At 51.8% G+C, this 25,099-nt stretch overlaps 1 protein-coding gene across 28 annotated transcripts in view; it reads left to right on the top strand.

Annotated features, from left to right (window-relative positions):
• OGDH (oxoglutarate dehydrogenase) overlaps positions 1 to 16,112 on the top strand; it is a 474,703-nt gene extending 458,591 nt beyond the window's left edge. For all 28 annotated transcript variants that reach the window (XM_077996814.1, XM_015133615.3, XM_015133612.3 and 25 more), the window contains 13 exons: positions 1,496 to 1,675; positions 2,093 to 2,245; positions 3,731 to 3,833; positions 4,134 to 4,262; positions 4,599 to 4,749; positions 5,044 to 5,171; positions 5,278 to 5,456; positions 5,871 to 5,942; positions 7,796 to 7,924; positions 9,207 to 9,279; positions 14,259 to 14,422; positions 14,616 to 14,770; positions 14,912 to 16,112. In XM_077996814.1, the coding sequence (XP_077852940.1) occupies positions 1,496 to 1,675; positions 2,093 to 2,245; positions 3,731 to 3,833; positions 4,134 to 4,262; positions 4,599 to 4,749; positions 5,044 to 5,171; positions 5,278 to 5,456; positions 5,871 to 5,942; positions 7,796 to 7,924; positions 9,207 to 9,279; positions 14,259 to 14,422; positions 14,616 to 14,770; positions 14,912 to 15,032 (1,737 nt within the window). In that variant the 3' untranslated portion in view covers positions 15,033 to 16,112. The remainder of the gene's footprint in view (positions 1 to 1,495; positions 1,676 to 2,092; positions 2,246 to 3,730; positions 3,834 to 4,133; positions 4,263 to 4,598; positions 4,750 to 5,043; positions 5,172 to 5,277; positions 5,457 to 5,870; positions 5,943 to 7,795; positions 7,925 to 9,206; positions 9,280 to 14,258; positions 14,423 to 14,615; positions 14,771 to 14,911) is intronic.
• Positions 16,113 to 25,099: the final 8,987 nt, after the last annotated feature.

Raw genomic sequence — 25,099 nt, 5'->3', positions numbered from 1 at the left:
GCGCGGTGGCTCAAGCCTGTAATCCCAGCACTTTGGGAGGCCAAGACGGGCGGATCACGAGGTCGGGAGATCGAGACCATCCTGGCTAACATGGTGAAACCCCGTCTCTACTAAAAAATACAAAAAAACTAGCCGGGCGAGGTGGCGGGCGCCTGTAGTCCCAGCTACTGGGGAGGCTGAGGCAGGAGAATGGCGTAAACCCGGGAGGCGGAGCTTGCAGTGAGCTGAGATCCGGCCACTGCACTCCAGCCTGGGCGGCAGAGCGAGACTCCGTCTCAAAAAAAAAAAAAAAAAAAAAAAAAGAAATATATGATAAGATAAAAATTTAAATGCCGATCATAAAATTATGAATATATCATTAAATTTTGGTACATCTAACTGGTAGGGAATGTTACGAAGTCTTTAAATTTTCTTTTCTGGCTGGGTACTGTGGCTCACACCTGTAATCCCAGCATTTGAGGAGGCCAGGGCAGAAGGATCACTTGAGCCCCAAAGTTCAAGACCAGCCCAGGCAACATGGCAAGACCCCGTCTCTACAAAAAAATTTAAAAATTAGCTGAACGTGGTGGTACACACCTGTAACACCAGCTACACAGAAGGCTGGGATGAGAGGTGAGCCACGATCGCACCACTGCACTCCAGTCTGGGTGACAGAGCATGACTCTGTCTCTTTAAAAAAAAAAAAAAAAATTCTTGCTGGGCATGGTGGCTCACGCCTGTAATCCCAGCACTTTGGGAGGCTGAGGCAGGTGGATCACAAGGTCAGGAGTTCAAGACCAGCCTGGCCAACATAGTGAAACCCTGTCTCTACTGAAAATACAAAAATTAGCCAGGCATGATGGCACGTGCCTGTATTCCCAGCTACTCGGGAGGCTGAGGCAGGAGAATCACTTGAACCCGGGAGGTGGAAGTTGCAGTGAGCTGAGATCACGCCATTGCACTCCAGCTTGGGCGCAACAGAGTGAGACTTCGTCTCAAAAAAAAAAAAAAAAAAAAGAAAATTTCTTAGGCTAGGCACAGTGGGTCACTCCTATAACAACACTTTGGGAAGCCGAGACAGGAGGATTACTTAGGCCCAGGAGTTTGAGGCCAGCCTGGGCAACATGGTGAGACCCTATCTCTACAAAAAATAAAAATAATTAATCAAAATAATAGAAATAATAAGATCCCAAATTTAAATATTTATTTACATATATATGCATACAAAGAAAATAATCTGGAAAGGAAAACATGAGAATATTGACCCCGTAGCCTATGGAGTTATAGGAAGCTATTTAATTTTTTAAACTATGTCTTCTAAATTCTCTATGTTAAATATGTATGGATTTTGTTATCAGAATAAGAAAAAATAAAGGAAGTGTAAACAACCATTTTGGGGCACATACTCAGAGTAGCCAGGCGGCAAGTGCACGCCATGCCGGGCCTCGGCCCCACCTTCTGGTCCCTGTGCCGGCTGTGCCAGGTGCCCTCTTGCTAGGCTACATGTTCCTTGCAGATCGGCTTCACCACCGACCCTCGGATGGCCCGCTCCTCCCCCTACCCCACCGATGTGGCCCGAGTGGTGAATGCTCCCATTTTCCACGTGAACTCAGATGACCCCGAGGCTGTCATGTACGTGTGCAAAGTGGCGGCCGAGTGGAGGAGCACCTTCCACAAGGACGTGGTCGTCGATTTGGTGAGTGACTCCAGGGACGGCACGTCCTGGGCAGAGCATCTGACCCACCCCTGTTGCCCTCGGCACCCTTGTGTCCCAAGGAGAGGAGCTTGTTTAGATGAGTCACCTCAGGGCTCTCTACTGCCAGGCCTCATGCAGGTTCCTTTGAGCTCCAAATTGTTCAGGCCTGTGAGCACCAAGGAATGCTTCCCAGGCAGGAGCTGTGGTGGTGAGGAGGACCACTCCTCATTGATAGAGCAGCTATACTGTGTAGGAGAGATACACAGAATCCTAATTCTAGAGAAGGTAAATTCCAGGGCAGGTGTGAGGCATGAAGAACATGACCATCACCTAGGAGAGATGGGGTAGGTTCCCCAACCGCACTTCTTCCCAAGGGGCCACCCCTTGTCTCTGACATCCTCTCACTGCTCTGAGCAGGTGTGTTACCGGCGCAACGGCCACAACGAGATGGATGAGCCCATGTTCACGCAGCCGCTCATGTACAAGCAGATCCGCAAGCAGAAGCCCGTGTTACAGAAGTACGCCGAGCTGCTGGTGTCGCAGGGTGTGGTCAACCAGCCCGAGTATGAGGTATGTCCCTGCGGCTCTGTCCCAGTGCGCCTTTCCAGAGCCGGGGATGACTAGAAAAGGTGGGCCACAGGGCCAGTTCTCACTGTTGCAAGTTATGAGGATACACGTGAGAGGATGTGAAATATTTACAACTACAGCATTTCAATGCATAACTTTTTGGAGAATCTGGGCCACTGAGATGCTTTGTAAAGGAAGTGGGCCTTAAACAGTGTTTTGGGGAAGAGAAGGGGATGTTTTCAGGTTGAGGTAGTAGTGGCCCAGTAGGTTTTCTCAGATTTCACAGATCGTGCAGGGGTGGGAGGTAGGTGGTGGATCCAGCTTAGTAAGGGGCCTCTTGTAATCTGGATAGTAAGTGCTGGTTTGTTGTGAGTGGGAAGGCCAAGCAGCTGCCCTAGAGAGGGAGAGGATGGGTGTGAGAAGCTATGTCTGAGCATGGGAACAGGACAGATCCCAGGTCAGAACAACCTGATAACCTGTAGCCTATCCTGGAGACAGAGCTTTGTGGCCCAGACCTCCTTGGGACTGTGCTGGGAACCATGAGAGCTCAACCAGTTCTTTTTTTTTTTTTTTTTGAGACAGAGTCTAGCCTTGTCACCCATGCTGGAGTGCAGTGGTGTGATCTCAGCTCACTGCAACCTCCACCTCCTTGGTTCAAGCAATTTTCATGCCTCAGCATCCCAAGTAGCTGGGATTACAGGTGCAAACCACCTCACCCAGCTAGTTTGTGTATTTTTAGTAGAAACAGGGTTTCCCCACGTTGGCCAGGCTGGTCTCGAACTCCTGACCTCAAGTGATCCACCTGTCTTGGCCTCCCAAAGTGCTGGGATTATAGGTATGAGCCACTGCGCCTGACCTGGACCAGTTCTTAAGAAAAAATGTGGTGGGCTGGGCGTGGTGGCTCACGCCTATAATTGCAGCACTTTGGGAGGCTGAGGCAGGTGGATCACGAGGTCAAGAGATCAAGACCATCCTGGCCAACATGGTGAAACCCCATCTTTACTAAAAATGCAAAAATGAGCTGGGCATGGTGGCATGCACTTGTAGTCCCAGCTACTTGGGAGGCTGAGGCAGGAGAATCGCTTGAACCCGGGAGGTGGAGGTTGCAGTGAAGCAAGATCGTGCCACTGCGCTCCAGCCTGGTGACAGAGCAAGACTCCGTCACCAAAAAAAAGACAAAAAAAATGTGAAGGGTTAGGGGTTCAAACTCTGAGCAGAATCTCTACCCAGCAAATGTGAGGAAGAAACTTCTGGGATGAAAAGAATAAAATCTTAGACAGGTGTTATGCCTATTGAGAAGGAGCAGGCCCAGAGGCTGAGATGTTTCGTACCCACGAAGTGTGGGGGTATGGGTGGGCATGCATGGGAGTTGTGCCAGGGTATGGTTGGGCTTGCGTGGTGGCTGTCAGAAAGTGTGGGGGTACGGGTGGGCGTGTGCAGTAGTCATGCCCTGTGCCAGTCACTGCTGTGTTGTGTCCAACCCTGCAGGAGGAAATTTCCAAGTATGATAAGATCTGTGAGGAAGCTTTTGCCAGATCTAAAGATGAGAAGATCTTGCACATTAAGCACTGGCTGGACTCTCCTTGGCCTGGTGAGTGAAGAACCAGTGCCAAAAATAAGCTCCTTTGAGGATCTGATGTAACGAGGCATCCTCCTCCCGGAAAACATTCATGCTTTCCACTTTGTACCCACAGTGCACAGTTGTGTGCACCATTTCAGCCAAACCCCTGCAGACCCTGGACCCAGACCCCTGCACTCATGTTTTCTGGGGAACACAGTGTGAGCTACATTGTCTCTCACCCTACTTCTCCCCCACATCATGTGTCTGCCATGGTGTGGTCCCTGGAAAAGTAGAGCAGATGTCATGCGTCAGTTGTTCTTCCTCTCCTAGGCTTCTTCACCCTGGACGGGCAGCCCAGGAGCATGTCCTGCCCCTCCACGGGTCTGACGGAGGATATTCTGACACACATCGGGAACGTGGCTAGCTCTGTGCCTGTGGAAAACTTTACTATTCACGGAGGTAACAAGCTCTGTGCTGACCTGTGGAAATGTTGGGCCCAGACTGTCTAGTACTGTGACCTTGACCCCCATCATGTGTCCTACAGAGACTCCCTTCCTGCCCTGCTCCAAGCCTCTGGGGTGGTTGGATGGAGCCACTTCTCTCACTCCCTGCCCTTAGCACCATCCTACACTTCCTCAGTGGTAAAAGAGACTGAGGTCACAGCTTTTCCAGCATGTCAGGAACCCAGAAACTATGAGTGAAGAAGGCTCCACTCTTGCCGTGGGCACACTGAGAAGCAAGGCAGACATGTGCAGGCAGGGCCTGCAGCAGCTGGTGAGAGCTGTCTCTCTGCAGGGCTGAGCCGGATCTTGAAGACTCGTGGGGAAATGGTGAAGAACCGGACTGTGGACTGGGCTCTGGCAGAGTACATGGCGTTTGGCTCGCTCCTGAAGGAGGGTATCCACATCCGACTGAGCGGCCAGGACGTGGAGCGGGGCACATTCAGGTAACGTTCTGGGCAGTTTTGTTTGCCCTCCAAAGAGTAGGAAATGCAAAGGGAGGGGTTCTGGTGTTTCTTTTTCAGAAGACAGTTACTGAGTCCCATTGCTGTCAGGCTGAAAACCTCTGCCTCATTTGCTGTGGGTGCTTCTGTTAAGACCTGGGTGGGGCTGACTCTGCAGCTGCCTGGCTGGAAGTCCAGGTCACAGAGCGTGGCATCTGCTGGTGCTTCGTGTGGGTCCCAGCATATTTGCTTGTCAAGTCAGAGCTCCTGATTATTACCTCTGTTGTCCTGTCTCAGCCACCGCCACCATGTGCTCCATGACCAGAACGTGGACAAGAGAACCTGCATCCCCATGAACCACCTCTGGCCCAATCAGGCCCCCTACACCGTGTGCAACAGCTCACTGTCTGAGTACGGCGTGCTGGGTGAGTGCCTGGAGCCACACCACCGGGGTCTCTCACCCACCCACCCCCTCTGGGCCTACTGGCTGGTGTCCTGGACATGGTTTTCTCCTCCCTGTGTCTCTTATAGGCTTTGAGCTGGGCTTCGCCATGGCCAGTCCTAATGCCCTGGTCCTCTGGGAAGCCCAGTTTGGTGACTTCCACAACACGGCCCAGTGCATCATCGACCAGTTCATCTGCCCGGGACAAGCCAAGTGGGTGCGGCAGAATGGCATCGTGTTGCTGCTGCCCCATGGCATGGAGGGCATGGTGAGCCTCTGGCCCTTCCCTGCCAGACCTAGGACTTGGGAAGGGCCTGTGTAGGACCCTGACCCCAAAGACTGGCACGAGAGCCAGCAGCTCACACCAGCCTCCTAAGGGCTCTGCTGGTGCTTCCCGTCCATCTCAGATGGGATGTCACTTCGGAAAGCCAGAGTAGCCCATCTGGATGTGGCTAGCATGCCCTGTCCCTGCTGGTGCAGACTCCCTAGATGTGCAGGCGTCCAAGTGTGGAAATGATGAGGAGCCAAGTGCTTTGCCGGTGGAAGGGGGAAGGAACTGAACCCTGCCATCAAGAAAAAGATAACCAGAAATGAGCTAGTTGGTTAAGGAGGAGGAACAGCAGATGCGGCAAATGTCAGTACGCAAGAGCTCCTAAACTGTAACTTGCATGTCTGGTTCCAGGGTCCAGAACATTCCTCCGCCCGCCCAGAGCGGTTCCTGCAGATGTGCAACGATGACCCAGACGTCCTGCCAGTGAGTAATACAGGCCCTGTCAGCCCCGCCATTCTCGGGGTGTCTGTTGGGAAACCTGGGGAGGAACATTCTACCTGGACATCCTGAAGTGGCAGACCGTGCCTCTGTTCCTTTCTCCATCCTGGGGAGCTCGCGTGGGTGGACAGGTGTGGCCCCATGCCTCTGGGCGCTCTGGGATGAGAGACTTCTTGGAGGACAGAGGAAAGTGCAAGGACTGCCTCCATTGGCTTCCTGCTGTTGTTGCAAGCACAGAAATGCCGTGTGAGCCCCTCAGCATGGGCTCCTGCAGGATCCTCCCAGACCCTGATTCAGGTTCACACTTGAGAGAACTTTGGGGTGATTCCAGTGAAACTTTAAGAGCTCAAAAGAACCAGCCTGGGCAACATGATGAGACCCCATCTCTACAAAAAATGTAAACATTAGCTGGGCATGATGTTGCACGCCTGCAGTCCCAGCTACTTGGGAGTCTGAGATGGGAGGATTGCTTGAGCTTGGGAGGTCAAGGCTGCAATGAGCCAAGATCGTGCCACTGCACTCTAGCCTGGGTGACAAAACAATACCCTGTCTTAAAAAAAAAAGAATGGTGCCAGGCATGGTGGCTCACACCTGAAATCCCAGCACTTTGGGAGGCCGAGGCAGGGAGTTTGAGACCAGCCTGTCCAACATAGTGAAACCCCATCTTTACTAAAAATACAAAAATTAGCCGGGCATGGTGGCGCCCCCCTGTAATCCCAGCTACTCTGAGGCTGAGTCAGGAGAATCACTTGAACCCGGGAGGCGGAGGTTGAGGAGGTTGCAGTGAGCCAAGATCGTGCCACTGCACTCCAGCCTGAGTGACTCCGTCTCAGAAAAAAAAAAAAAAGAACTGGCCAGGTGCGGTGGCTCACACCTGTAAGCCCAGCACTCTGGGAGGCCGAGGCAGATGGATCACGAGGCCAGGAGTTCGAGACCAGCCAGGCCAATACAGTGAAACCCCATCTCTACTAAAAAGACAAAAATTATTCAGGCATAGTGGCGGGCACCTGTAGTCCCAACTACTCAGGAGGCTGAGGCAGTCGCTTGAACCCGGGAGGCAGAGGTTGCAGTGAGCCAAGACTGTGCCACTGCACTCCAGCCTAGGCAACAGAGGAAGACTCCATCTCAAAAAAAAAAGAACTCAAAGAAAATGATTAGGAGTCAGTGTCTAAGGAAAATTGGTTTTAGGTAGAACTTGTGTCTCTTAAAGTAGTATCTGTTTCATGCTGGGCAGTAGCTTTCAGAGAAATAGGATGGATTGAATGGGACTGAGGCTGTCCTCCAGGGTATGAGCCTGACCGAAGGAACTTCCTGGACTCACTTGTTAGTGCCGGCTTATGTCTCCTGGTGAGTCAGTGGGTTAGGCTGTTCTTGTGTTGCTATAAAGAAAAACCTGAGACTGGGTAATTTATAAAGAAAAAATGTTTAATTGGCTCACAGTTCCAAGTAGGCTGTACAGGAAGCATGATGCTGTCATCTGCTCAGCTTCTGGGGAGGCCTCAGGAAGCTTACAATCATGGCAGAAGATGAAGTCAGGGAGCAGGCATGTCACATGACCAGAGCAGGAGCAAGAGAGAGTCAGGGAGAGGTGCCACACACTTTCAACAACCAGATCTCATGTGAACTCAGAGTGAGAGCTCACTCATCACCAAGGGGATGGCCCAAGCTCTCATCCGAACACCTCCCACCAGGCCCCACCTCCAGCAGTGGGGGATTACAATTCAACATGAGATATGGGCAGGGACAAATATCCAAACTAGATCACCCAAGGGCCCCCAGATGCCCCAGAAAACTCAGTGCTGCGTCCTGGCCTCTGGCCATTTCCTTCCTTGCTGCAGGACCTTAAAGAAGCCAACTTTGACATCAATCAGCTGTATGACTGCAATTGGGTTGTTGTCAACTGCTCCACCCCTGGCAACTTCTTCCACGTGCTACGACGCCAGATCCTGCTGCCCTTCCGGAAGCCGGTCAGTGGCAGGGCCTCCCTTGCTCAAACGAGGCCTGGCCCTGCCCTGTTGGTGCAGGGAAGGGCTCCTCAGAGAGCCTCTTGCTTGGGGTTGGCTAGGTGGGCACCTGCATGGGTAGCGTCGACAGGACATGGCATCAGGACATAGCAGGGACAGCCTGGCCCCTCCTCACTGCTGTCATGAGGGAACTGCGTGTTCCGTGTGTCCTCTTCCCCGACTGGGCCCCTGGGTACTGCTGAGCACCACATGCAGACCAGCCACATAGGCTGCCAGCCCCAGCCCGGTAGGGAGGATGGATGTTTGAACAGGTGATCACAGAGGGTGTGCCGAGCTCTGAAAGAGAGGTGAGCCCTGGCAAAGGCCAAGGGAGTGCAGGGTTCCCGGGGAGCGGCTCCTGAGCTGGGTGTTGAAGAGTGAGTAGAAGTTGAGTGGAGGGATACATGGGAGAAGTGATTCATAAGAAGGAAGGAGGCCGGGCGTGGTGGCTCACGCCTGTAATCCCAGCACTTTGGGAGGCCGAGGCAGGCATATCACGAGGTCAGGAGATCGAAACCATCCTGGTTAACACGGCGAAAACCTGTCTCTACTAAAAAAATACAAAAAATTAGCTGGGCGTGACGGTGGGCGCCTTAGCCCCAGCTACTCAGGAGGCTGAGGCAGGAGAATGGCGTGAACCTGGAAGGCAGAGCTTGCAGTGAGCCGAGATCGCGCCACTGCACTCCAGCCTGGGCGACAGAGCGAGACTCTGTCTCAAAAAAAAAAAAGAAGAAGGAATGTGGGACACAGCGAGAGAGAGTGCCCTGCTGCCCTGGGATACCTCAGGGGTGGAGGTATGGGGCAGAGGCTTGCAGCTTGGAGTGTCCCCAGCAGCCCAAGGGCCCACAGGGCAGGACAGCCCTGGTGCTTCTTGGTGCTGGGCCATGTCACAGCCTTACATGGGCTTTGGGTGCATTTGCTCTGTGACTGCCAAGGAGAGGGTCAGAGCTCTTTCCTAGGTACAGAGAAGCAAGGAGGGGAGTATTGGGAATCTGAGCAGGCTGGGATGGGCCCTGCCAGGAGTGGATACTCAGCTAGGGGAGGTGAACAGCAGGGAAATTGGTCATCTTTCCTTTTCCCTCCTTCTCTACCTCTTCTGACCTGAGGCTCCTGTTGAGTGGGAGGGCAGGTGTGTTTCATGGCCTGAAGGTCAAGGCTTGGGTAGCCTTGGGTAGCCTTGCTTTTGACCTTCCTTCTGGAATCTTCAGAATCTGATCCTTCACAAGCCTATTGTTCTGTATTTCAGTTAATTATCTTCACCCCCAAATCCCTGTTGCGCCACCCAGAGGCCAGATCCAGCTTTGATGAGATGCTTCCAGGTGGGTGTGAGGGAGACGGGCATTTCCTGGGGAAACTATGTTTGGGGCTTCTTTGCTGCTGCTCTTTTGCAGCTCCTGGGGCTGACATTTGTGATTCTCACTGGCTCTTGCCAGCTTTTTGGTTTTAAAGACCCATGATACCTGGCTGGGCACAGTGGCTCACACCTGTAATCCCAGCACTTTGGGAGGCTGAGGCGGGCAGATCACCTGAGGTCGGGAGTTCGAGACCAGCCTGACCAACATGGAGAAACCCCATCTCTAACTAAAAATACAAAATTAGATGGGCGTGGTGCCACATGTCTATAATCCCAGCTACTCGGGAGGCTGAGGCAGGAGAATCGCTTGAACCCAGGAGATGGAGGTTGCGGTGAGCTGAGATCGCGCTGTTGCCCTCCAGCCTGGGCAATAAAAGCAAAACTCTGGCACATACATTCAAAAAAAGACCCGTGATACCAGATGAGGAAGGTCACAGCTTACATTCAAGTTGGTCAAATGACATGTCTTAACATGCAGCCCAGGAGCTGTTTCCTCTCACCTGCAAATGCCCCCAAGGACTCCACTAGAGGCAATTAAGTATGTCCAAGATTGAGGGTTAGTGCCGCTGCCTGCGGCCTCCTTCAGCGGGTGAGTGGCAGCTCACCTCTGGCTTGGACGGAGGCCCAGCCCCAAAGCAAGCCCTTCAGAACAGAGGAAAAAAACACTGGATGGCAGGGCCTGCCAAGTCACATGCCAGCTGCACTTGTGTGAAGGGAGACCCATAACACTGAGATTTCTGTAGGACAGTGCAGTGCAGGTGGCTGACACAGCCTTTACCACCCACCAGGGGTTACCAGGCCAGGAAGCCTGCATCCCACCAGTCACCAATCCCTCTTTAGTCTTCAATCAAGGCAAGCCCCTTCTTTTTGGAGGGGGAGGGGGGGTTCCCAGTCTTTTTTTATTTTTTATTTTTATCGATTTATTTATTTTTGAGACAGAGTCTCGCTGTGTCACTCAGGCTGGAGTGCGTTGGCTCGATCTTGACTCACTGCAAGCTCCGCCTCCTGGGTTCACGCCATTCTCCTGCCTCAGCCTCCCGAGTAGCTGGGACTACAGGCGCCCGCCACCACACCCGGCTAATTTTGTTTTTGTATTTTTAGTAGAGATGGGGTTTCACCATATTAGCCAGATGGGTCTCAATCTCCTGACCTCGTGATCCACCCGTCCTGGCCTCCCAAAGTGTTGGGATTACAGGCGTGAGCCACCGCACCCAGTCCCCAATCTTTTTTTATTATGATAAAATACACAACATAAAATTTACCATTTTGACCATTTTTAAGTATCCAGTTCAGTGTGTTACTGCCTCTATACATTTGACTACTCTATGGAACTCATAAGTGAAATCATAGAGTCTTTGTCCCTTGTGACTGGCTTGTTTCATTTAGCATGTCTGCAAGGTCCATCCATGTTGTGTAGCATGTGTCAGAATTTCTTTTTTTTTTTTAAGACTGAATAGCTAGGTGTGGTGGCTCGTGCCTATAATCCCAGCACTTTGGGAGGTGGAGGCAGGTGGATCACTTGAGATCACAAGTTTGAGACCAGCCTGGCCAACAGGGTGAAACCCCATCTCTATTAAAAATACAAAAATTAACAGGGTGTGGTGGTGCACGCCCAGCTACTTGGGAGGCTGAGGCAGGAGAATTGCTTGAACCCGGGAGGCGGAGGTTGCAGTGAGCCGAGATTGCACCACTGCACTCCAGCCTGGGCAACAGAGAAAGACTCCATCTCAAAACAAAACAAAACAGAAGACTGAATAGGCTGGGCCTAGTGGCTCACACCTGTAATCTCAGCACTCTGGGAGGTTGAGGCAGGTGGATCACTTGAGGTCAGGAGTTTGAGACCAGCCTGACCAATATGATGAAACCCTGTCTTTACTAAAAATACAAAAATTAGCTGGGCATGGTGGCACACACCTGTAATCCCAGCTACTCAGGAGACTGAGACAGGAGAATTGCTTGAACCTGGGAGGCAGAGGTTGCAGTGAGACAAGATCGCACCACTGCATTCCAGCCTGGGCAACAGAGAGAGACTCCATCTTAAAAAAAAAAAAAAAACTAGCTGGGAGTGGTGGTACATGCCTGGAATCCCAGCTGCTTGGGAGGCTGAGGCAGGAGAATCACTTGAATATGGGAGGCAGAGGTTGTGGTGAGCCGAGATCGCGCCATTGCACTCCAGCCTGGGCAACAAGAACGAAACTCCATCTCAAAAAAAAAAAAAAGACTGAAAATATTCCATTATCTGTGTATGTCACATTTCCACATTTCACTCATCCATTCATCTGTCGATGGAAGCTTGGGTTGCTTCCATGTTTCAGATATTGTGATTAGAGGAGCTGCTATGAACATCAGTGTACAAATATTTCTTTGAGTCCCTGCTTTCAGTTATTTTGAATATGTACTCAAGTGGAATTGCTGGACCATATGGTAATTCTATTTTTAGTTTTTTGAGGAACTGCCAAACTTTCCACAGTGGCTGCATTTTACATCCCACCAACAGTATATGAGGATCCCACCATCTCTGCATCCTCATCAGCACCTACTACTTTCTGGTTTTTTTCATAGTAGCCATCTTAATGGGTGTGAGATGATATTTCATCATTGGGTTTTGATTTACATTTGTCTAATGATTAAGTGATGTTGAGCATCTTTTCATATGCGTATTGGCCATTTGTATGTCTTCCTTGGAGAACTGTCTATTAAAATCCTTTTTTTTTTTTTTAAGAGACAGGGTCTCACTGTGTTGCCCAAGCTAGTCTTGAACTCCTGGGCTCAAGGAATCCTACTTTGGCCTCAAAGTATTCAGATTACAGGCATGAGCCACGGCACCCAGCCTATTCAAATCATTTGCCCATTTTTTAATCTGGTTGCTTGTTTTTGACTCTTAAGAGTTCTCTGTATATTCTAGATATTAATTCCTTATCAGAAATATAATTTGCAAATATTTTCTCCCATTCTATGGTTGCTCTTTTATTATGTTGTTAGTATCTTTGGGTTTGGGTTTGTTTTTTTTTTCATCGAGGTGGAGTCTTACTGTTACCCAGGCTGGAGTGCATTGGCGCAATCTCAGCTCACTGCAACCTCTGCCTCCTGGGTTCAAGTGATTCTCCTGCCTCAGCCTCATGAGTAGCTGGGATTACAGGCGCACACCAGCATGCCTAGCTAATTTTTGTATTTTTAGTATAGACAGGGTTCCACCATGTTGGCCAGGCTGGTCTTAAACTCCTGACCTCAGGTGATCTGCCCACCTCGGCCTCCCAAAGTGCTGGGATTACAGGCATAAGCCACCACACCTGGCCTGTTGTTAGTATCTTCTGATGTACAAAAGTTTTTAATTTTCATGGAGTCAGATTTGTCTATTTTTTCTTCAGGTGCCTGTGACTTTGGTGTCATATCTAAGAAATCATTACCAATTCAGTGTTGTGAAACTTTTGCCCTATGTTTTCTTCTGAGTTTTATAGTTTTTGCTCTTATGTTTAGATCTTTGACCCACTTTGAGCTAATTTTTTTGTTGTGATTTTTATTTTTTGTGTTTTTTTGAGACAGAGTCTCACTCTGTCACCCAGGCTGGAGTGCAGTGATGCATTCATAGCTCACTGCAGCCTCAATTCCTGGGCTTAAGTGATCTTCCTACTTCAGCCTCCCAGAGTACTGGGATTACCTGTTTGAGCCACTGTGCCCAGCCTTTGATTTTTTTGTATCATAAATGGAATTGTTGGCCTAATTTCCTTTTCTTATTGTTCATTGTTCGTGTATAGAAACACAACTGGTTTTGGTTATGTGTATATGATGTGCAGTGCTTAGGTCAGGGTATTAGGGTGTCCATCACTCGAGTACAATACATGTTTGTTAACCTTACTCCTTTATCAGACATTGAATTTATTCCTTCTGTGTATTTGTACCATTCAACCCACTTTTTTTTTTTTTTTTTTTTTTTGAGATGGGTTCTCACCCTGTCACCCAGGTTGGAGTGCAGAGGAGTGATCACGGATCACTGTAACCTCTGCCTCCCAGGCTAGAGTGATTCTCCCACCAAAGCCTCCCAAGTAGCTGGGAACACAAGGTGTGCACCACCGTGCCTGGCTAATTTTTGTACTTTTGTAGGGACAGAATATCACCATGTTGCCCAGGCTGGTCCCAAACTCCTGAGCTCAAGGGATCCTCCTGCCTCAGCCTCCCAAAGTGCTGTGGTGGCCTGAGCCACCACACCTGGCCAACACACTGTTCTCTATCTGAATATTTTCTCTGATTGTGTTGAAAGTTTTTTACATTTGTAAAATCCTGAGCAGCAGAAATGGAATAAACATGGGATTTTTTTTTTTCTTTTTTTTGGAGATGGAGTCTTGCTCTGTTGCCCAAGCTGTAGTGCATAATCTTGGCTCACTGCAACCTCTGCCTCCTGGACCCAACCGATTTTTCCACCTCAGCCTCCCCAGTAGCTGGGACCACAGGCACACGCCGCCACGCCAGGCTAATTTTTTGTATTTTTTTAGTAGAGGCGGGGTTTCACCATGTTGCCCAGGCTGGTCTCGAACTTCTAAACTCAGGCAATCTGCCAGCCTCAGCTTCCCAAAGTGTAGGATTGTAGACATGAGCCACTGCACCCAGCTGGGATGTTTTAATATACTCTTGTCCCTGAAGTCTGAGCGAAGCTGTTTTGAAGGCTAGCCTGGTGTTACTTGATAGCCAGAGCTGGCCATGTCTGCTGTGTATTTGTTACATATCATGTGCTTTTCAAAGTGCGCCTGGTCTGAGCAAATATAGGGCATCAGAGGCTGGTGAAGGGGAAGCATCTCTAACCCTTGAAAGCTGTGTGTCCTGGCAGCAGTCCATGGAGCCCTGGCTCCAGGAGCCCTCTGCTCACACAGCAGAAGTGAGATCAGGCCCAGGAGAGCTCTCAGCCACATCCCTGAGAGAACCAGCCCAGCCATGGGAACTCTCTTGTAGGAACCCACTTCCAGCGGGTGATCCCAGAAGATGGCCCTGCAGCTCAGAACCCAGAGAATGTCAAAAGGCTTCTTTTCTGCACCGGCAAAGTGTACTATGACCTCACCCGAGAGCGCAAAGCACGCGACATGGTGGGGCAGGTGGCCATCACAAGGATCGAGCAGGTGAGGGCGGGTGGTGCCATCAGGGTGTCCCCCATGTAGGGGTCAGGGCTCTGGTACCTTCACAGAACAGCCTTGCCTGGGGTGTGGCCCTCAGGTTCCTGACCTTCCCTGCTCGGAACACCAGTTTCCCTTTGCTGGATCATGCCTGCCCTCTGAGTTTCCCCTTTTTGATCTGACCCCTGCTGTCTCCTAGCTGTCGCCATTCCCCTTTGACCTCCTGCTGAAGGAGGTGCAGAAGTACCCCAATGCTGAGCTGGCCTGGTGCCAGGAGGAGCACAAGAACCAAGGCTACTATGACTACGTGAAGCCAAGACTTCGGACCACCATCAGCCGCGCCAAGCCCGTCTGGTAAGGCTCAGTCCCCGCCAGGAAGGCTGTGGGACCCTCCGCTCAGGCCAGTAGGCGGTTAGCCAGGCACATGCAGCAGAGGGATGGGCTGGGCCCACTCAGTGGCCGCTGCCCTCACTGCCCCATCCCTCCATCTCTCAGGTATGCCGGCCGGGACCCAGCAGCTGCTCCAGCCACTGGCAACAAGAAGACCCACCTGACGGAGCTGCAGCGCCTCCTGGACACGGCCTTCGACCTGGACGTCTTTAAGAACTTCTCATAGATGCTGCCTAGGGTTGCTTGGGCCACTGCCCTCTCCACACCCATGACTGCCCCTTGCTTCTCAACTAAAGAATAGTGCCTCAGCGCTGCCCACACCACCGCCTTCCTCGCTGTGCCGCCACCCCTCCCTCTGCTCTCATAGGAGTTAGGCTGTCGTCCCCCTCCAGTGCTTGGCTGCCCCACAGGCCACACACTGCCCAGGCTCTGCTGACTTCCAGGAGGCCAGGGGGAGCAGGAGGAGGAAAGGTAGCCCCCGAGGGATGTCCTTGGGGAGGGGTCAGCTCTGGCCACAACCCTCCCCACCAGTGTCACCTACTAGGGTAGGGACTGGGCCTTGTGTGGCTTCCTAGTGTGCTGGCAACCCCGTCACCCAGCAAGGCACAGGCTCCTGTATTTGAGACTAGGATAGCTTCATCTTGAGCCTGAGCCTTAGAATCTATAGAGGATCCTGGAGTCGGATCTAGCCATGGCTGGCAGAGGTTTCTAGGGTGGTCCCCAGCTGTGGCGTGAACTGAGGATGACCCGGGGCAGCTGGCAGGAGAGAGCCTTGGCCTGACCTGGCACAGAAAGGGCAGCTTCAGTCTCTGCAGTGTCCATTGTCTGCTGTTCCTTCGAGGGTTCCAGGCTGTGTGTGGGGCCCAAGCATGTCCCACCCACCCCGCCTGGGCCCAGGCAGCACCTGGAGCCCACAGAGTCTGTGCATAGCTAGGAAACCCGGCTCAGGTCGCCACCACCGGGGCACTGGCTGGTCTGTCTTGGTCCTGTTAACCCTCCACCTCCACCCACCTCCTCCCTTGGCCTCTTTCCCCACCCCAACCATTCTTTCTTCTTTAACCCAGTGGAGACTTTCTGATGCATCATTTTCTTTGCTGTGCCAAAGCAGGTCAGAAGAGGGAGAGGAGGGGCTGGGGATGAGGGGCAGACCATGGCCAAGGGGCCAGCTGCCCCCTCATTCATCACTCTGACCTTCACAGGGACAGATCTGATTTATTTATTTTGGTTAAAAAAAAAAAAAAAAAGGAACAGAAACAACTTTGCATTGCATTGGCTTGACCCATAAACTAAGTTATATCCGTGGGCACGTCTGCTGTGTCTGTCTTGTCTGTTCTGCCTTCTCCCCTGAGGGGAAGGGACTGGGCCAGGCCCCTCCTAACCCGCCTGGGAAGCAGCCCCCTCCTCGTCGGACAGGGGGAGCGATGACCACCACCTGCAGGCCCTCGCAGGCAAAGCCGTCATTGTGAACGCGGCAGAGGCGGCCCGGGCCGCCAGGCTGTTTGGGTGCAGTCCTGTTTCTGAGCTTTCCCTGGTCTGGGTCCTTCCCCCAGCTCCACCTTGAAAAAGTACTCTGCACTCTGTGCCTCTCCCTTTGAGCCAGGGTGCCTGCAGGCTCACCCTAACCACACGTTTGTTCATTAGTGCTCCCCAGCGCCCAAGCAACGCTTTCAACCTGGAGATGGGGCCTCTCACCAGCTCACACTTGGGTCCCCTCTGGCCGAGAGCTTCATCCCATAACAAGCCAGGTATTGGCTTCCTCAGCACTCAACCAATCTCATCCCTGAGGAAGAGCTTAAGTGGGGTCAAGCCTCTGATCCACCACCCTGTTCTCTAGGGAGCACCTGCCTGGGTCCCTTGATTTATCCTGTTGTCCCTTTGCAGCATGGCCCAAGGTTCTTCTAATGGAAGCATGACCACCAGCCAGTGCCAAGTGGAGTGGGTCTTGGGGTGGGCGTGAAGAGCTGCTGCCACCACCCCAGAGCTGTAGACAGGTGCTCCTACATGCGTCTGCTGGTGGCCAGTGCCACCTCCCTGTGCCTCGCCACTTACCCAAAATCCTGGCCGGGCTGGGTGGCTCACACCTGTAATCCCAGTACTATGGGAGGCCAAGGCAGGAGGATAGCTTCAGGCCAGGAGTTCAGGATCAGCCTGGGCAACATAGACCCTATCTCTACAAAAAAGTTTAAACATCAGCAGGGTGTGATGGCGTATACCTGTAGTCTCAGCCTCAGGAGGCTGAGGTGGGAGGATCACTCAAGCCTGGGAGGTCAGGGCTGCAGGGAGCTGTGGTTGCACTCCCAGCTAGGTGACAAAGCAAGACCCTGTCTCAACAACAACAACAAGATTTTGGATAAATGGCCTCGGTGTGCTGCAGCAGGGGAAGCCGAAACTCGTCTCTATGAGGGAAGCGGAACATCCGGATGAACAGAGCCCAGCGTGATTCTGCGGGTCTGGGAACACCTCCCAGAGAGTGGGGCTTGAGTTGGTTCCTGAAGTGGCTCAGCACAGTGACCCCTAGGTCATCCTGGCAGTAGTTCTGACCACGGGAACAGGCAAAGCCGCTCTGGAAACTCGAAGTATGTGGCGGGTCTTCGTAAGTTCTCACTGCAGGTCCGTGGCCCTCAGCACCCTGCAAGGAGAACAGGGCTTTGTAAGGGCTCTGGAAAGATCAGGAACGGTCAGAACATGCTGGACCAGGTACTCACACATGACGTCTTGCAGATGGTTCCCTGGTTTTGTTCTGTTTCCGTTTTTTATCGTCCCATTTTCTAAAATTAGAAAAGAATTGTTAGAAGGAAGACGCTCCACGCAGTCAAGGCAGCATCTTGTGTGTTTAGATGAGACTTCGTGGGCCAGGACCAGGTGTGCGCGCGCGCGTGTGTGTGTGTGTGTGTGTGTACCAAACAGCAGAGTGACATCAGGTGACAGCCTTGGGTTAGCGTCACAGATGTAGCAGGCATGGTGTGGTGTGCGTGAGCTGAAGGGAAATGCAAACCGTTTTTAGGACAAAGAGGCCTTGTCCTGGTCACTGGCGAGCAGCCTGGCCCTGACTCACCCCTGAAGCTCCTGAATTGTCACCGGTAGGGCAGAGCAGGCAGGGACATAACCTACCCAACATCACTGTCAGCGTCCTTGTGCTTTTCTGGATATAAAAAAGGTACTTCTGCATCCGAAATACCTAAGCTAGATGTGAGAGTGTCAGCTTGCTCCACTGGGGAGGGAATTTCAGAGCCGGCCCCCCTCACCCAAGTGCCACTGCTGGTGATGGGTGGGGTGGGTGAGGGTGAAAGGGGATCACCAGCCCCATGAACTCAGTGTGGTCTGAGAGCTAGTGCTTTCTGGAGGGGGTGGGGGATGGGGGAGTGATAGGCTGAGGCTTCACTCCATCACCATGTTTGTGCAAAGGTGTCCACACCTGAGAAGGGAGAAGAGGCTGCCGGCCCCACTGGAGTAAGTAGGAACGCTACACCCGGATTCCCTCCCTTTCCTCCAGGAGAAACAGAATTGGAATCAATGTCCGGTGATACTTCAGGCCTAACTTTGGTGGGGTAGTGAGCTCCCTGTCGGGATAGTATTCAATTGGGATTTCACTGTACAGAGATGGTAGAAATGTCCCTGTGTAGGGTTCCGGGATCTTATGACCAGCAGGTCTCTGCTAAGGGACGCCTGCTCTGCCCACTCCAGTGTATGCTAGCACACCTGGCTCTCTCAGTCCCCTAAATAGACCAAAGACTTCCCTGAATGACGGCCAGAGCAGCGGGTTTTCTCCAGGATACCCAAAGGGGCCACGTTACCCACTTCCTAAGGCCTCATTCCCCCACCCAGCCTCACCTATCTTCCCAGACCTCTACTCCCTAGGGCCTCACTGGCCCCCAACCTGGCTCATAGGCTCAGGGCCCCAGATTACCATGGAAACTTCTGTTAACTCCCAAGTGCCCAAGTCCACCCAGGCCCCTGGCCAGAGGGTCTTGCCCCTCCAGCGTTCTATCCATTGGTGTGTCGGGTGTGGTTTGTCAGTCTTGAGACCTACCTGTCTCCAGCTCTCCCCAGCGCAGAACTGGGTTCTAGTCTGCCTCTGGAACTCTTGACCTGGGCACCCTGAATCCCTTCCCTGCCCAGACCTCTACCCTGTGTAAGGAAACGGCCCTAGTGGGAAAAGTCACTACTGAACAAGCCCCAAGGATAGGGGCTGTTCCCTTTGTGCCAGGTCTTCTCTCTCGTTTCCTCTGCTCACTCTGGTCCTTAAGGTCAGGCTTAACAGAGTTTAGCACCTAAGTTCAGTGAAGGGTCTGGGCTGTGGATCAAGGAACAGTTTTGCTTAGTTCTGGAGTTAGCAAAGCTGCATTGCCTCATTTGTCACAGCCAGAGACCAGGAAAGGAAGATAAAACAGATTGGTGACCAGGTTGGTATGTCCAGAGGCCCTAGTAGTCTGTGGGAGCAGATGTTACCTGCACTCAGAGGTGTCGGAGGGAAATGGGCGGAGCTTAGAGATCCAGGTGAGACAAAAACTTGGGCAGAAGGCAGACATGTCAGCAAGGCTTGCCTGGCCAACGGCAATGTAGAACTGGGAGAGAGTAGGTCAGAGGGGTGTGTGGGGGGTGGGGGAGGCCGAATTTGAAAGCTTCATGACCTCCAGATGGAAATGTCAGGGAGGCCATTGGCTTTATGGATCAGAGCAGGGAGACGCACTGGGTCCTATTAGTCATCTGTGGGTGGGGGTCCTGGCCCCTGGGGCACTGGATAAGACAGTGGGAAGAAAGGCGGTGGGGGAGCAGGCCCCGACAGCTAACCATGTGCCTCTGCAGAGCAGAGGTTGAGTCTCAATGTCCAAGGGAAGTATTCTTTTTCTCCACTCAGCCCCAGATCTTGTCCCTCCCTAGGTTTTTTTAATCAGTCATGCCAATAACCTGGCAGTGCCACTGGGCATCCTGTACACCTATTCCCTCCCCCTGCTGGGGCTGTGCCAGGATCCACCTGCTCGTCTCTTCAGGGCTGTATGGACTGCCTTGTTACTGCAAAATGATTTTCAAACTCAGATTGGATCCTGTCTGTCCCCTGTAGGAAACCAATAGCTCACCTTCCCCAGCAGTCTGGTTGCTTAGGGGGCTGTCCTCCCTCCCCACCGGTGCTCCAGGCTGCCCAAAGAGGATCTGGAGATGAACTAGGTGCCCCCTTCTCCTCTCCTTGCTCCCTCTCCCTGGAATCCCTTTCCCTGCCTTGTCTGCAGAGCCCACCCCCTCCCAGCCCACCCCCTCACTCAGGAGCTGTGTGTGTGTCACCATCCTGACACTGCTATCCCCCATGTTGGCTGCAGTGCCTGGCGCATGGCAGGGATTCCTTTGGGCTTCCAGGATGAAGGGATGCTTGCTTGTCTATTACATTTTCTCTCCATTGGAGAGGTGGGAACTAAAGACTGCGCAGAAAGACTGGTAATAGGAAAATGGAACAGGACTTTGGCCATCACGTCAGGAAGCTATCATAGCTCTTTCCTTCCGAGACTCAATACCAGAGCCCCTTATACCACGGTGGGCCAGGTCCTGCCTAGATTTCCAAAGTTGGGATGGGACTCCCTCAACCCCCTCCCCACCCTTCATCCGGGGCTTATTTACTGAGTGGCCAGCACTTGCTCTTTGGGGTTCAAGGCACCACAAACGTGTGTTCATTCTGTGTTGTAAGAACCTTCTAACTCCCGCCCAATGCTGGTCATTTCTACTTCCCCAAAGGGGCCTCCTGAAACTGTCATTGCAGAATTGTAACTGAGAGAGTGACAGAGGTCTGACCTGGCCAGCTCCATCCTGTTTCTGACCTCCAAGCTGTCTTTGTCCATTCCCGGGCATAGGCTGAACTAACTTTGGGAGGAACGTAGTTTATAGTTTATAGTTTGAGACAAATATAACAGCCTTTTCCCAAAACGAACCCCCTTCTTGCCTGGGATGAGACTGCCTTTATAGGACTAATAAATTAGTCAACAGGTTAGAAATTTTGGTTTAAGGAGTCATGTCCCTGGAGGCTACAAGATTCTGATGCTCCCCAAGTTGCTTCTGGCGATAACATCACTATTGTAAGACCTGAGATCAGACCCTGCACTGGATGGATCAGCTGGCACCACCCAGATGGATAAACTGGCTCATGTGATCTTGTGGCCCCCACCAGGGAACTGACCCAGCACAAGAGGACAGCTTCAGCTCCCTATGAGTTCACCTCCAACCCAACCAATCAGCACTCCTGACTCACTGGCTGCCTCCCCCCGCCCACCAAACTATCCTTAAAAACTCTGGTCCCCAAATGCTCGAATGCTCAGGGAGACTGACTTGAGTAATAACAAAACTTCAGGCCGGGAGCAGTGGCTCACGCCTGTTATCCCAGCACTTTGGGAGGCCAAGGTAGGTGGATCACCTGAGGTCAGGAATTCAGACCAGCCTAGCCAGGGTGGGCTGCAGCCCCTCGGAAGCTCACTGCAACCTCTGCCTCCTGGGTTCAAGGGATTCTCCTGCCTCAGCCTCCCTAGTAGCTGGGATTACAGGTGCCCACCACCACACCCGGCTAATTTTTGTATTTTTGGTAAAGATGGGGTTTCACCTTGTTGGTCAGGCTGTTCTCAAACTTCTGACCTCAGGTTATCCACCTGCCTCGGCCCCCCAAAGTGCTGGGATTATAGGAGTGAGCCACCATGCCGGGCAACTTTTTTCTTTTAAAATACATGGATTTTTGCCATGTTGCCCAGGTTGGTCTCAAACTCCTGGGTTCAAGCGATCCACCCTCAGTCTCCCAAAGTGCTGGGATTACAGGTGTGAGCCATCGCTCCAGGCCCAACTAATTTTTGTAATTTTTTTGTGGAGATGGGGTTTTGCCATGTTGCTCAGGCTGGTCTTGAACTCCTGGGCTCAAGCAACTCATCCTCCTCAGCCTCCCAAAGTGCCAGGATTACAGGCATGAACCACGACACCCGACCCACTCAATTCTCACTCTGCACTGCTCGTTGCTTTGTCTGTAGATACCCTTAAGATTGCCAGCTAAGATTTAGAACTGAGATGTGCTTCCATTATGGAATGAGGCCGGGCACGGTGGCTTGCGCCTGTAATCCCAGCACTTTGGGAGGCCAAGGCGGGCGGATCACCTGAGGTCAAGTGTTCAACACCAGCCTGGCCAACATGGTGAAACCTTGTCTCTACTAACAATACAGAAATTAGCCAGGTGTGGTGGTACGTGCCTGTAATCCCAGCTACTCAGGAAGCTGAAGCAGGAGAATCATTTGAACCCAGGAGGTAGAGGTTGCGGTGAGCCAAGATCACGCCACTGCTCTCCAGCCTGGGAGACAGGGCAAAACTCTGTCACACACACAAAAAAGGAAAATATTATGGAATGAGCCTTAGTTTATTGACTTTCTGAGAGTGCTGGCAAATGTTAGGCAATGGGGGAATGGTACTATGTAAAGAGAAGGTAACATCCTTGCCTTTGGAAACATCACAGAGAGGCCAAACAAGGCCACACGTATACAACACACACACACACACGGTACACTGCAGATACACTGCACATGCTGGACTGGCATGGAGCGTGGTTCACCACTAAAGCCCGCATGGCTCCAGCACATTCAGGCCGGTTAGGAAAAGGAAGTGGTGAGTAGACCAGGCCAGGGCATCAGGGTAACCTGAGAAGATTCCCAGGGAGGAGAGTTTTCGGTCGATTTTTCCATGAGGCAGGTAAGTTTTGTTGTGGGTACTGCAGGCAGGAGGCCATGCCAGGGCTGTTAGCAGACTCTTGGCCCGCAGCACAAGCCGCACGTCACTAGACATGAAGGCAATTAGACAAAGGGGTGCAGGTTGAGAAAAGTCCTAGAACATGTGGGAAGGAGCTTGCATCTGAACAAGTAACCGTTGGCAGTGATTGTGCACAGCTAGGGAAATGGAGAAGAAAGAACAAGGTTTAGAGGCAGCCTGTGATGGGTCAGACTGAGAGGAAGGGCAGGAGGGGCAGCCAGGATGGCCTCCAGGGAACTTAGACTTGGAAGCAGTGGCTGGTGCTGCCTTGGGAGGAGTGAGGGCTCCACACTGGTCATAGCCGTGCCAGGCACTCTTCACTGGGCCAAGATGAATGGAGGCCCAGGGCTGCAGACCCCACTAGGCATTGCACAGGCCCTGCTGAAACCGGCTTGCATGGAGGAATGGAGTCACTTAATTGGCAGGCATTGAGGGGCAGAGAGTGGACCAACAGGGTCCGGGGGAGATGGGGAAGCTGATCCAAAGACCAAGGCCATCCTAGGCTGGACAGTAGCCCTGAAGACAGCCACGTGACCTATTTCGCTGCCCATCAACACACTTTTTTTGGGTGGCCAGAGCATTGCCACCAGCCTACACCTGTCCCCACAGCCCTTCAATATGGCAACAGTGAAGCAAAGATTCAGAGTAGGTCATTGTTCCCAAAGGGTGGGCTACAGCCCCTGGGAGGCCCCTGAGGCCCTGTCAGCGGTTGGTGAGATCAAAACTATTTTCAAAACAATTGGCCTTTTTGTCTATATGGACATTTGCCCTGATACTGAACAGACAACGGTGCCTGCCAAATCTGCTGGCACAGAGCACCAAACTGAAATAGCTGTCACCATACTCTTCCCTGTCCCCATGCTCTCACAGAAGCATTCTTTTTTTTTTTTTTTTTTTTTGAGATAGAGTCTCACTCTATCACCAGGCTGGAGTGCAGTGGTGGCATCTCCACTCACTGCAACCTCCGCCTCCCGGGTTCGAGTGATTCTCCTGCCTCAGCCTCCCAAGTAGCTGGGACTACAGGCACCTGACACCATGCCCGGCTAATCTTTGTGTTTTCAATAGAGATGGGGTTTCACCATGTTGGCTAGGCTGTTCTCAAACTCCTGACCTCAAGTGATCCACCCGCCTCGGCATCCCAAACTGCTGGGATTACAGGCGTGAGCCACCACACCTGGCCCACAGAGCATTCTTTACATCAGCAAACCAAATTCACCAACTGTTAATATTACATCAATTAACCACATCAAGGTTAGTGAAATCATGTGAATTTAAGAATGTCCTTGGTGAAGCAATGCAATTATTAATTGTATTAAATCTCTACCCTTAAGTACATGTCCTTTTAATAGTCCATGTGACAAAAGGGGAAGAGGAAATGCCAGGTAGTGACACCTGAGTGTCACCTCCGGGAAAGCACTCTGGGCTCCTCTCTCCTCATGCCACACCACTTCTGCTTGAAACCAACATACATACTATGGCTATTCATTCACACCTGACATTTGGCCAACATTTAACCTAAAATAAAGGCGAGGCTGCCACTACAAGGAAAACAATCGACAGTATTTTTTTCTTTTTCTTTTTTTCTTTTTTGAGACAGAGTGTTGCTCTGTTGCCCAAGCTGGAGTGCAGTGAGTGGTGTGATCTCGGTTCACTGCAACCTGTGCCTCCAGGGTTCAAGGGATCCCCATGCCTCAGCCTGGGACTACAGGCACGTGCCACCATGTGTGGCTAATTTCTTTGTATTTTTAGTAGAGACGGCAGTTTCACCATGTTGGCCAGGCTGGTCTCAAACGCCTGACCTCAAGTGATGTGCCCGTCTCAGCCTCCCAAGTTCTGGGTTCACAGGCATGAGCCATCACACTCAGGAGTTTGAGAACAACCTGGCCAACATGGTGACCAAACTGCGTCTCTACTAAAAATACAAAAAAATTAGCTGGGTATGGTGATGCATAATACCTGTCACTAGTTGGGTATTATTTGTTTGGGTCTGTTTCTGGGTTTGCTACTCTATGCATTGATATTTGTCTTTATTCTTCACCAATACCACACTGTCTTTTTTTTATGTATTTAGTTATGTGATCAATTTTTTTTTTTTTTTTTGAGACAGTCTCTCTCTGTCAACCAGGCTGGAATGCAATGGCGCAATCTTAGCTCACTGCAACCTCCACTTACTGGGTTCAAGTGATTTTCCTGCCTCAGCCTCCTGAGTAGCTGGGATTACAAGTGTGCACCACCATGCCTGGCTAATTTTTGTATTCTTGGTAGAGACAGGGTTTCACCATATTGGTCAGGCTGGTCTCAAACTCTTTTTTTTTTTTTTTTTTTTTTTTGAGACGGAGTCTTGCTCTGTCGCCCAGGCTGGAGTGCAGTGGCCGGATCTCAGCTCACTGCAAGCTCCACCTCCCGGGTTTACGCCATTCTCCTGCCTCAGCCTCCCGAGTAGCTGGGACTACAGGCGCCCGCCACCTCTCCCGGCTAGTTTTTTGTATTTTTTAGTAGAGATGGGGTTTCACCGTGTTAGCCAGGATGGTC

The sequence above is a fragment of the Macaca mulatta genome, chromosome 3 (assembly GCF_049350105.2).
Source record: "Macaca mulatta isolate MMU2019108-1 chromosome 3, T2T-MMU8v2.0, whole genome shotgun sequence".
In the NCBI taxonomy this organism is placed as follows: Eukaryota; Metazoa; Chordata; class Mammalia; order Primates; family Cercopithecidae; genus Macaca; species Macaca mulatta.
Note: the sequence above shows the minus strand (reverse complement) of the source record. Positions and strands in the feature narration are given on the sequence as shown.